The 12,316-nt window shown below is 43.3% G+C and overlaps 1 protein-coding gene across 1 annotated transcript in view; it reads right to left on the bottom strand.

The window, feature by feature from the left end:
• Positions 1–9,433: 9,433 nt before the first annotated feature.
• tubb6 (tubulin, beta 6 class V) overlaps positions 9,434–12,316 on the bottom strand; it is a 5,926-nt gene continuing 3,043 nt past the window's right edge. The window contains exons 4-6 of the mRNA XM_008289187.1: positions 11,833–11,948; positions 10,948–11,076; positions 9,434–10,858 (exon numbers count right to left, since the gene is read on the bottom strand). Coding sequence (XP_008287409.1) covers positions 10,040–10,858; positions 10,948–11,076; positions 11,833–11,948 — 1,064 coding nt within the window. The 3' untranslated portion in view covers positions 9,434–10,039. The remainder of the gene's footprint in view (positions 10,859–10,947; positions 11,077–11,832; positions 11,949–12,316) is intronic.

The raw sequence follows: 12,316 nt of genomic DNA, 5'->3' as shown, positions 1-12,316 counted from the left end.
CTTTTCCTTCCTCCCTTCAGTCGGCTTCCCTTTTCTTTACTTTCCTACCAACTCTGTGTGTGTGTGTGTGTGTGTGTGTGTGTGTGTGTGTGTGTGTGTGTTTCATTGTGAGTGTGTTTGTCAGTACATTACTAATGTTGTGAGGACACAACTATCTTTCTACGGTCATGGTTACAGTCCTCACTCGGGAGGACTTGGTTAAAGGTTAAATTTGCAGAAAATTAATGTTAGTTAATGTGACGTCAGTGTGTGTGTGTGTGTGTGTGTGTGTGTGTGTGTGGATGTTTGTGTGTGTGCATTTGCTGCTAATGTTGTGAGGACATAGCGCTGTTTCAAAAGTAATATTTTGGGGATAATCCTCACTTAAGAGGACTCGATTAAAGATTGAAACTTCAGAAATTGAATGTAAATTAATGTGTGTGTGTGTGTGTGTGTGTGTGTGTGCATGCATGTACTACTCATCTTGTGAGGACATGCCTCTGTTTGCAAAGTCATATTGGAGTTCTGATCCTCACTCAGGAGGACTTGGTTAAAGGTTAAACCTGCATAAACTGGATGTGAGTTAATGTGACGTCAGTGTGTGGTGGGAGGAGGGCGCCTCCCCCTCTCTCCTCCCCTTCACCCTCTCCTCACCCCTTTCTTTTACCCCGTTTCCACGGCAGCAAGCCTTTGCTGAGGTTCAGTCCCCGAGCCTCGCCAAACGAAAACTCCCCCCTCCACCACTGCCACCATTTATCTCACTTTTCCTTTTTCTCACCCCCTCCTCCCCCACCTCACCCCCGTGGCACACACAGCGAGCGCTTCAATAAAAACGGCTCAGAGGCCCGTGGCATGTCGGTAATTGCCCTATTTGTAAAAATGCCAATAAAGTTCTGCAAACACAAGGAAGGGGCAGCCGTTGTGCAGCTCGCTTGGTTTGCAGTTTGATGCCTTCAGGGGTGAAAAATGTTGGAGGAGGTTATGTTTTAATTGCGCTGGTGTGTGTGTGTGTGTGTGTGTGTGTGTGTGTGTGTGTGTGTCTTGTCGGCTTCTGTAGCAGCACATACCAGGCTAGTAATTAGTGCGGTTGTAACAGAAAATAAAACAGTGCGTTGACATTTTTGTCCACTAGAGGGCAGAAAAAGACAAAATAAATGACTGACATGCGTTCATTTAATATTCAGAATCTCACTGATGTTAATGAGTAAAAACACAAAGCTTGAACTGGGAGTCAAGCTCGTTCTGTAACAACGATGTCCCAGTCATTTGATATTTAGTATTTGCTGTGACATCAACATTTACTGGATCATAAATATTTCACGTAATGTGGATGAGCTGCAGTACCTGGTTGCACCACCAGGTGGAGCCTCGGACAGTTTAAAACAGCAGCGTAGTCAAAGTCTGCGCAGACTTAAAATGACAGAATGTATGTCGAGTAAACCCTCGTGAGCTCTTGCGATGTTCTTAGAGACAGAGTCACTGGTCCTTCATCTCAAAAGGATCCGTCTGAGGTGGTTCCCTGAGCAGGGGCGAAACCAGAACTCACCAGAAGGATTTTACATCTCATCTGGCCTGGGATCGCTGGAAAACACCACTGAGGAGAGCGACATCTGGAATAACCTGCTGTCACAGAAACCGAAAACGCACGAAAGGATGTCGTCACAATGCAACGCTCTGCCTTTCAAACATACGGGCATTAAGCTAGGCAGCTAAGCTAGGCAGTTTGACGCCTTCAGGGATTTGTGGTTCGTTTTAGGGGGGTCTGAACCCTTGTATGTGTTCCGACCACCAGAAGTGCCTCTGCAAGCTTCTGAAGGGCATTTTGAGTTTAGGGCAGTAATAAAGTTCCTCTCAAAAGGCTGGCTGAGGTATCCGGTGATAACAGTCCTGCCTCCACCCTACAGTCCAGGGATGAGCTCAAGGCTGCCGCAGAGGCTCAAGGACCAAACTGAAGACTTGTCTTTTAAAGGTAGACACAGTGTGAAGGAAACGTGGGCTCAGTGCATAGCAGTAAATGGAGACGACATTGAACAGTAAAAGCACAATTCATGGGCTGCTGCCATGAACTCTCTCACCTCCCCTCGAACTTCTAAAAAACAAACCTGAGAAACTGCAACCCTACTGAACTCAGAGAAGACGAAAAGCAACAGGTTTTTCTTTGCTCTCTCGATGTCGTTGTCGCGTGTCTTTCTTCGTGTCACTAACATCGCCATTGACAACATAAAATTCATCATGTAGTCTATAATAAGAATAACAAACCTTTACACTGGTCTGTTTCCATAGAAGTGGCGCTCCTTCCATTGACTACGGAGTTGACGTCAAAGCGGATCCCTCGACCCAGCGGAAGCAGAAAGCCTGGAAGCTGTTGGACAGCTCTGATTCAGAGTCCATCGTGTAAACATGTGCGGCAACCTCTCAGGGAAAAGCTGGAGGAACAGGACAAAGAGCCAGAGGTGACGAGTCGGCTTGAAAACTCCCATTCTGGTCGAGTGTCCACGGTGTTGTGGATTCACCAAAAGAATCCGCTGCCACGTATGAAAGGACATCCCCAGAATCCCAGCGTCCATGCTTCAACAGGTAGGATCTGCTCTGGTAGCACATGGCTGACCTACACAATGTTCATGGTGGAAATACCCAAAAGTATTCTTCTGGATTCTCTGCAACACACTGAGTAGTTCTGTCGCGTCTCGCCGACAAATCCTGTTCCTGAATAATGACTCAAACCCCGAGAGAAACTTCAACAACATATCAGTTTGCTTTGTTTAAGCGGGGAGAGACCTACGCAGCAGCACCGACAGACAAAGTGAAGCACGGTCACACTGGCACAAAACAAATAATTATGAAATAAGGGAAGGGAAAGCCTTTTTCTTGACTTCAGTCCTGTTGAATCAGAAACGGAGCTCGTTACGAGCCACAAGCAGATCTTAAGATGAAACGAGTCGCTTTGTGCACAGCAAGAGATCCAACCAAAGAACGCAGGCGACAGTGATGAGTCCTAAAATGACCCAAACGCTAAGACGCTGTGACGTTCGCAGATTTCAGATGCTTTTGTCTTTTGAAGTGTCTTACGTCTGACAGAACATTGACTCTTAAGTTCTGGTGGCGGCTGCCTGATGCTATTCAAACTATGTGAATGTTTCGGTGTGGCACCTGTAGTGTAGATGATCAGCGAACTAACTGTGGATCATTTTAAACATTGTTCACCAGTCTGACTGAAGTTAAATATGCAAATTAGTTGCCTAGAACAAACAATTTGCGACCTGCACTAGTGATCTCCATCTGGGGATGCTTGCTCTCTAACCTAGTCTGACTTGGAGGCAAAAAGACAGCAGGGCGTACTGAAAAACAGCATCCCTTTGGAAGCTGGTGGTGTTCCTGGACTCGCTGCCGACTGATAAGGAAAACTGTTGCGGCAACAAGTCTGTTGAGTCTGGGAGGAATCCAGCTACAACTAATGATTTTACTCTATAATTGTTCAGAATGATTCAAAAATTGCCCAAGATGACTCAGAATGTGTCCAAAATGGATAAAATATAACTCAAACTCACCTAAAATGACTCAGAAACTGCCCAAAATCAATCAAAAACAGTCCACAATGGCTCAGACGTGCCCAAAATGACACAGAAAGTGTCCAAAATGAATCTAGACTTGTGCAAAAAAAAAAGGTCCATGTCGAGAAAATGTGGCAAAATTACAAAAAAATCTAGACAAAAAACATCAACTTTCCTCAAAGTTCTCAGAAACTGTTCAAAATGACAACAACAAATAAATAAAATGTGAAACGTGATTCAAAATGTTTCCAAAATTATCCAAAAATTGATCCAGGATGACGCAAAACTACAAGAATGGTACAAAATGTGGTCAAAATAATTAAAAAATGACAAAAACTTGTCCAACAGTGCTCAGATTTGTTCAATATTATTTAGAATGTTATTAAAATGACTCTAAACACAGCTGATAACACAAAGCTGTGACACAAAGAACTAAAATCATACATTTCTTTGTCTACACCATACACAGAGTTTGACAGCAAAGATTTACAGGAAATGTTCACGTGTAGTTCAGACTTCAGGTCCAATCAAACAAAATATACACACAAAAGATTCTCGTGTAATTTAAGGGAGACGAAGTCAGGAAGTGGCCGATGGGATGAAAACAGAACAAGAAGGGAAAACTGTCAAACGTAGAAACCCGAGTTTGAAACTTCCAGGATGCGTTTTGTCGCAGACTTTCTAGAAAGGACCGGCAGCGCTTCACATCCCTGTAATTACCAATTAAACCTCCCGGCTGTGCAGCGAGCTCGTCTCTGCAGCGTTTTGGCAGTCGATCACAGAGCAGCGCTCTCGTTAACATTATCCACTCATTTGAGGCGCCACGTTGCAGCCGGCCACATATTACAGCCTCCTCGTTAGCTGCAGCCAATTATCCGAGGTCGCTCGTTAGGGGCAGCTACTTAACTCGCAGGTTTATTAAAACACTAAAACACCCTCTCAAAAGCTGCTGGCCTCGCACGGCTTCACCCTCATGTTTCCTCAAGTTCTGTTTTTTTGGAGGGTTAATTTGTTTAGCCGGAGGCAAGAAAGACAACGAGGCTTAAATCAGGCGGAATAATTTATTGGAATACATGCATTCATTTGCACTTGAGGAACTTACACACAAACGTCCAGATCTATGATGCTACTGCACATTAGCTTCCATGTTGTTCCACATTTCCTCATGAATTTTCCACATTATTGCACATTAATGATAGACATTATGGGGACTTGTTTTGTCCCCGTAAGGAGACCCGTCCCCATAACGTGGTTGTGCAGACAGCTTCAGGTCCCTTCACATCTGGACCACACACACCTCGCTGGTTGAACGAGTGTTGTCTGTTCGACGGCAGTGAAAGGTTTGACAGGTCACTCAGTCAGGCTGGTAAATTCACTGGAGATACTGAAGTTGTGTTGCAGCACCTCCTGGTGGCCAATGAGGGCAATTACAGGACATCAGAAGAGGAGAGTGGAAAAAGAGTCTGAAGAAATGTGTTGCCCTCCATCCTGAGAAGGACGGAGTCTGTCATCAGAAATAAACTGGACAAACAAAGTATTGAAAAAAATGAAAGATTTAAATCTCAGAAATGAACGGTGGACTGACTTTAGTTCCTTCTGTATTTTCATTGTAGTAAATCCAAAGCGTTCGTCTTTAATACTCAACTGTTCAACTCAGAGCTTGTGATGCAGAGTTGAATCATTTGCTGTTTAAGTGCAGGCTGTTGTATCCTGTTTCTGTAATTACTCTCACTGCCAGAAGGGGGAGCCAGAGTTAATCACAAATAACACGGCCCTGCTGAGCTGTGTTGTTTCTTAAATACAGTTAAGTGGTATAATTTATGGTTAAACGTTGTGTAAAAGAAAATCACAAAAAAGTTTTTTTTTTTTTTTTTTTAAAAAGCAAAAAGTTTTTTGATGTGGATGTTATTTACAGTTTTGTTGTTTTTACAGTGAACTTAATTGTTTCCTATAATTTAACAGAACAGGAAAAACCTCTGAAATAACAGGTACAATTTATTTGCTATTTTTTAAAATCCTTAATCGAAATCATTTTTCTTTCAAAGAGCAGCAAATATCTTTAATGTTTTTCTTTCTTTCTTTTGCTGACTATTTGCTAATTCATATTTATTTTTCCGTGATTTAACAAAAGACAAAAATTATGTAAAAGTAACAGTTTAAAAAAGAATTGTTAATATACATAACTGATATTTGAAATAACAATAAATATCTGTAAAATAATGATATTTCATTAGATATTATCTGGAATTTAACAAAACATGGAAATATGCGAAACAGTCAAAATAATGTATTTACCCTTTTTCAGTCTTTAATATACACTTTTCTCTCTTTTTTCTGACAACAGCAAATGTCTTTAAACTATTATTTTTTACTTAAATGACTAATTTTAGGGTCAAATGTAAAAGAACAAATTACTGTTTGTAAAAATACAGATTTCAGTTGGACATTATGTGCAGTTTGTGCCTATTTTATTTTATTATTTTATTATTTTTTTTACAGTCAACATGTAAATTAGTGTAAATACCAAGTTATTTCTGTATATTACTAAAGCAGCGGAAAAAAATCACAAATTTTCATCCTAAATATGCACAATTAATATTTTAAATAACAGCAAATATTGGTAAAATAGTAAATTGGTAAAAAGAACTATCAATATTTATTTTTAAAAAACTACAGATTTTTGACGTGGACGTTTTTTGCAGTTTTGTCCTGTTTTTATTTAAATTAATGTTTTTATTTTCTGTGCACGTTATTTTATGTAATTTAACAAAAATCTGTAAAATAAGAGTTTGAAAATTATGCACCATTATTTAATTCCTTAAGATTCATAATTTTTATTTCAGTGGCAGGTTTTTGTTGTTGTTTTTGCTGATTAGCAAAAATGAACTACAAATTAAATTGAAAGAAAAATACCAGTAAAAAGTGTTAAAAGACATAAAAAATGTTAGGTTTTTTCGTTGTACAGTGCATAGCATCACTTTTATTCCTCTTAATCAGTGTTTAATGGCACAAATGCCTTTTAAAATGCAGCTGCTTTTTGCACCAACACATCTGGAATAACTTCGGGTTGTGCCAGAGGACTCGAGCAGACCGAGCCTCGTTGTATCTGCATCCAGAACCTCAGTCGGTGTCATTTAACCGCATCAACGCTGCGTGACTCTGCTGAACGTTGCAGAGACAAAGAGTGCAGACGGAGAATAGATCCACAGACATCAGCTCCGACCGACAGACATGAGCCCAGCATTTTTGTCTTTGACCGCTCTCCGTGTAATCCGCTGCACAAACAGAACTGCTGGGAAATCAACTCTGACACACAGCGCCGGTGGAGGGAGATTAACGGGCCGATTCTCTTTCTGTCTGAGAACGGTGAGGTGACAGCGAGCTACCGTTCGACCCTCTGAATCCCTAAACCCACTGGCAGCTTTCAGCAAAATCACCAAAACTACACAATTTATCAGAGCCAGAACATGTAAAACTGAAAAAAAACACTTTTTTAAAAAAACAATTTTTTTGATGGAGCTAATCATTTATGGTTCCCTCTGGAATATTACCCAAATCTGAGCTTAAAATCTCAACATTTAATCAGAATCACTTTATCCTACATGTCGCATTTAAACATCTGTCAAAAATGTAGTTTTTGCTCCAACCAGATTCTGTAAAAAACATAAAATTTTGCACTCTTTGATGCAACTGTGGTGCCTTTCCTGACTCACTTGCAACCAGCAGTAGTGCAACAAAAAATCAGGGACTTTTCTTCCGAACTAATGAACTGTAGATATCTCACTAAAAAATTTTTTTTTTAAATAATAATAATAATAATAATAATAATAATAATTTTGAATTAGTCGTGGTTCACTTAACTGCAAACAACAAGCCTGTTCAGTGTCACCAGAACGTGGTGCTGTAAAAGTACAACTGAAAAGGACAGTTGTAGTTACTCTTTCGTGTCAGCTGCTATCAGCCCTGTTTCGTGAGTCTAGAGACAAAGACGGCGACAGAAGCTGCCGGTCAGTGGTGTGAGTTAAACGTTCGCTGTGTCTGAATTAAAGTGGAAGAGCCGTTTCCATCTCCCTAGTTTATTACCTCTTTTTCAAAAAAGTCAAAACCCACGTCAGGCAAGTGTATAAACATATCTAAGTTTTTTCATATTTTTATTTTCCGTTTCATCAAGTTTTTCAAAAGGCACGTTCTGAATAAAAGCTAGTGATAGTGTTGACGTTTTATTATTTACCGTGTTCATCTCACCATCTTCGGGGTGTTGATATGTTGACATTTATTTAATAGCACTAGATAAAAATCACAGCAAACTATTGAGGAAATTAAAGTGTTGACCTGATGGTGGCGGATAAATAAAAAGTCAGAGGAGCTCCAGAATTACTGCAGTGCATCCTGAGGGGAATATGAATGTCTGAGAAATAGTTCATGAAAATATATCATACAGTTGCTGGAGGTTTCGCTAAAAACCGCAGACGCCGCTGGTCGTTGAATCTAAATGAGGTGGATCGCCAACGTCAGCAGGGTTTATCCTCTGGGGACCAAAAATGTCTGCACAAAATTTCATGACAGTTCCTCAAATATTTGTTGAGTTGTTTAAGTCTGAACCAAAGTAGAGCACCTACAGAAAAACAAAACTGTCGCTTTGAATTCGGCCGCCATCCCTTTTGAGATAATCTGCTTGTGCAATGATACACTGCTTCTAATGCTCCTGCTGCACACTGAGAACTTCCTGGAAGTCCCGTTCAGACCACTCGCAGGTGCGACTTTGCGATTTCACCGTGGAGCTGAGGCCAACCTGCACCTGCTAGAAACATTTTGAAAATAGATGCATATCTGGTGCCTCAGCAACTGGAGCTCCCCACCCAACCTTCTTGTTAGATTTTCCTGCTGAAACTTCCTCCTCTTCCTCAAGACAAAATCCAAGCTGAAGGATTGCCGTCTTGACATAGCAGATCAGATCCAGCATATAATGCTTGACGTCCTTACAGATCAGGGCTTCCAGAGAGCGTTCCAAGGAGCACTGGGAGCGGTGTATTGCTTTGGCTGCAGTTTCAGCGTGGACCTCAAACTTGTCCGGAGAGCAAACAGAATTCACGTTGAAGGGTCACTATTTTGACACAGGCTTCCAGAAAGTGTTCAAAGAGCTGCAGGAGCACTGGGAGCAGTGTATTGCTGCACAAGGAGACTAATTTTGAGCTCCTCGTGTGCAGCAGTAAGACAGGTCCAGCAGTACATATGAGGACTGATCTAGAACTGTGCCTTTAAAAGCCAAAGCGTGCCTAATTTAAAGTTTGCCGCCATCCCTGTTATGGTGATCTGCTTGAGCATTGGTTCTCTGCTTCCCAGTGCTCATGCCACACTTTCGATGCTCCTCGGAAGTCCAGTCATGCAAAAATGGCAAGTACCATATTTCAAACTGTCCAAATGGCGACACTCTAACGTGAATTTTATTTTTAGGGAGGAAGAATTCGCAGATCTGTGGAGCCTGACGATTCTGTTGTTGTGGCCATGAAAAAAAGAAAAACTCACGTCGTCATTTAGGTTGAATGTGTTTCCCCTCAAACCCCCCAGGACGTTACGGTTTAACTCCCATTAACAGTCCAACCCTTACGGACAAATTAACAATGCAAAACAGCGAGGATGCTCCTCCTTCGTTCTTTGGGGAAACTGCTGTTCCTTCTGCTGATGGTAGCCGCAGACCCTCCTCTAGTCGCCACGATGATCCTCCACGGGAAGGTTGGACCATCCAGCTGTGGACCGAAACAGAACGTGTTTGCTCTCTGCTTCAAAACATCTGTAGCACGGGTCCAGATGCTGATACCACGGCCACATCATGTCCTGACGCACTCTCCGAACTTCAGCATCAACCCACTGAACACACAGACGGCACACGTGTGACACCGAAAGGCCTTTAAGGAAGCTTTTATTTCCACCTTTATTCACCCAATAAAGATGTGCTCACAGGTACAGAAATCACAGCTTGAAAACAACAAACACACCAAAGCACAGTACAAAAAGGGGAAAAGCTATTTTAACCAAACAGCTTCGGTGTACCGCCGAGCACGTTGTATTCCTCAGCGTTCCTGAAACGAGATAAGGTTTGGCTAAGTTCAGACACTGCAGTCATTGTCCTACAAAAAAAACAGCTTCAAAATGAAACCAAATTCAGAGCGTGATTGAATCAAGGTAAACGAATGGTTCAGTTGCTAAAGTTTGTCTTGGACGTTGAGACATTTATTCACCATATTTTCACTTTGGACTAACTAGTTGGTAAATTTGTCTTTGTCTAATATTCTATTAGTATATTTAAAAGAAACAGGAATAACAGCTTCTTTGGAAAAAAAAAAAGGAAAGCCACGGTCTTCATAAAAACAACCCAGAAAAGTCATTTTGTGTCTCTTTGTGGTCAATTTGTCATTTACTGCGGAGACAATCCTAAAACCAAAGTAATGTCGCCGCCAACTGTTTGTCCAAATGTTTCCGAGCACCTCGGCTTCTGTTCTCTCAGAGCTTCAGTCGTTGATCTCGTCCTCCTCGTCCTCAAAGTTCTCCTCGCCGTCATTGGCGGTGGCGTCCTGGTACTGCTGGTACTCGGACACCAGGTCGTTCATGTTGCTCTCCGCCTCCGTGAACTCCATCTCGTCCATGCCCTCGCCCGTGAACCAGTGCAGGAAGGCCTTCCGCCGGAACATGGCCGAGAACTGCTCCGAGATCCGCTTGAACAGCTCCTGGATGGCCGTGCTGTTGCCGATGAAGGTGGCGGCCATCTTGAGCCCCCGCGGAGCGATGTCGCAGACGGCCACCTTCACATTGTTGGGGATCCACTCCACGAAGTAGCTGCTGTTCTTGTTCTGGACGTTCAGCATCTGCTCGTCCACCTCCTTCATGGACATGGGCCCACGGAAGACGGTGGCGACGGTCAGGTAGCGTCCGTGACGGGGGTCGCAGGCCGCCATCATGTTCCTGGCGTCGAACATCTGCTGGGTGAGCTCCGGGACGGTGAGCGCTCTGTACTGCTGGCTGCCCCTCGCCGTCAGCGGCGCGAAGCCCGGCATGAAGAAGTGCAGCCTGGGGAAGGGCACCATGTTGACGGCCAGCTTGCGGAGATCGGCGTTGAGCTGTCCGGGGAAGCGGAGCGAGGTGGTCACGCCGCTCATGGTGGCCGACACCAGGTGGTTGAGGTCACCGTAGGTCGGCGTCGTCAGCTTAAGGGTGCGGAAGCAGATGTCGTACAGGGCCTCATTGTCGATGCAGTAGGTCTCGTCGGTGTTTTCGACCAGCTGGTGCACCGACAGGGTGGCGTTGTAGGGCTCCACCACCGTGTCCGACACCTGGAAACCAAAGGAAGGCCGGTGAGGTAACAGTCAAAACTCACAGAAACTAAAGATGGAAACGGCCGCTGCGGGTTTCCTCCTCGTACCTTGGGCGAGGGCATGACGCTGAAGGTGTTCATGATGCGGTCGGGGTATTCCTCCCGGATCTTGCTGATCAGCAGGGTGCCCATACCGGAGCCGGTGCCGCCGCCCAGAGAGTGAGTCAGCTGGAAACCCTGCAGCGATGAGCATGTTTAGGAGGGAAATATTATGAGTTCTGCAGGTGTTTGGTCAAAACCCAACGTATTGGGCAGACTGATGTGTTGACCTGATGGTGCTGCTCAAGGTGCAGTTTGGAAATCGTGCACTTTTCTGTCTTTTTGTGTCTCTTGGTGGTCATTTTGTGATCATTTTGTCCTTTTGTATGTTTATTTTGATTCCCTTTGTAGTTTTTTTGTGGTAATTGCAAGTCTCTCTGCCGTCATTTTGTCTGGTTGTCATCTTTCTGCTTCTTTTTGTGGCCACGTTCTACCTCTGTGTAAGAAGTTTGCCACTCTTTGGTCATTTGAGTTCCTGTTTGGTCATTTCATGTTTCTCTGTGGTTGATTTGTGTCACTTTTTGGTCTTTATTTTTTGTGTCTCTGTGGTCTTTTGCATCTTTTTGTGGTAATTTCATGTCTTTTTGCAGTTGATTTGTGTCTCTTTGTAGTCATTTTGTGTCACTTTGAGGCCCTTTTGTGTCTGTTTGTGGTCAGTTTATGTCATTTTGTGTGACATTTAAGACACCGTAGTAAGAGCGCTGATCACTGCAGTCAGCAGGATTCATCCTGTGTGAGCTTTGTGGTACAAACTCCTGATTAAATGATCACAAACCTGGTTGTTTGTTCATCTTTTAGAAACACAGTCAAGGGAGTTATGCTGCCTTCAGCTGTTAACAGAGGAAACACTGAATGGGTTAAAGCCAAACAGTGAATCTGAAACCCAGAGTTTACCTGCAGACAGTCGCAGTGCTCGCACTCCTTCCTCACCACGTCCAGCACCGAGTCCACCAGCTCCGCCCCCTCGGTGTAGTGGCCTTTAGCCCAGTTGTTCCCTGCACCTGTCTGACCTGCAGGCGACCAATCAGAGCATGCATGTGTGAAATGTAATCGCTGCAACAGATTGAACAGCGTGCTGCTGCTGCTGACTTCACTTCATGCTGTTTACAAGAGAGACAGAGTTGATAAAACAAACGCCGCCGTGGCTCCAGTCTGTTTATTGTACAGATTTCATGCTGGAAACTTTCCCTGCTTCTGTGAACACACAAACGTCCCTTTTTCTATCAACAGTCTGAGCTTGTCAGCCTCATTCAGGTTCTGCTTTTGGTTATTCCGACACGTTTACTGTCTCAGTTCTGTTTCCACAAAGACAAAGAGACACAAACTGAGTCTTTGTGGTCATTTGGGGTCTTGTTGTGCTACTTTTGTGCTTCTTTGT

This window comes from Stegastes partitus, unplaced genomic scaffold, assembly GCF_000690725.1.
Source record: "Stegastes partitus isolate 25-593 unplaced genomic scaffold, Stegastes_partitus-1.0.2 Scaffold598, whole genome shotgun sequence".
Taxonomy (NCBI): Eukaryota; Metazoa; Chordata; class Actinopteri; family Pomacentridae; genus Stegastes; species Stegastes partitus.
Note: the sequence above shows the minus strand (reverse complement) of the source record. Positions and strands in the feature narration are given on the sequence as shown.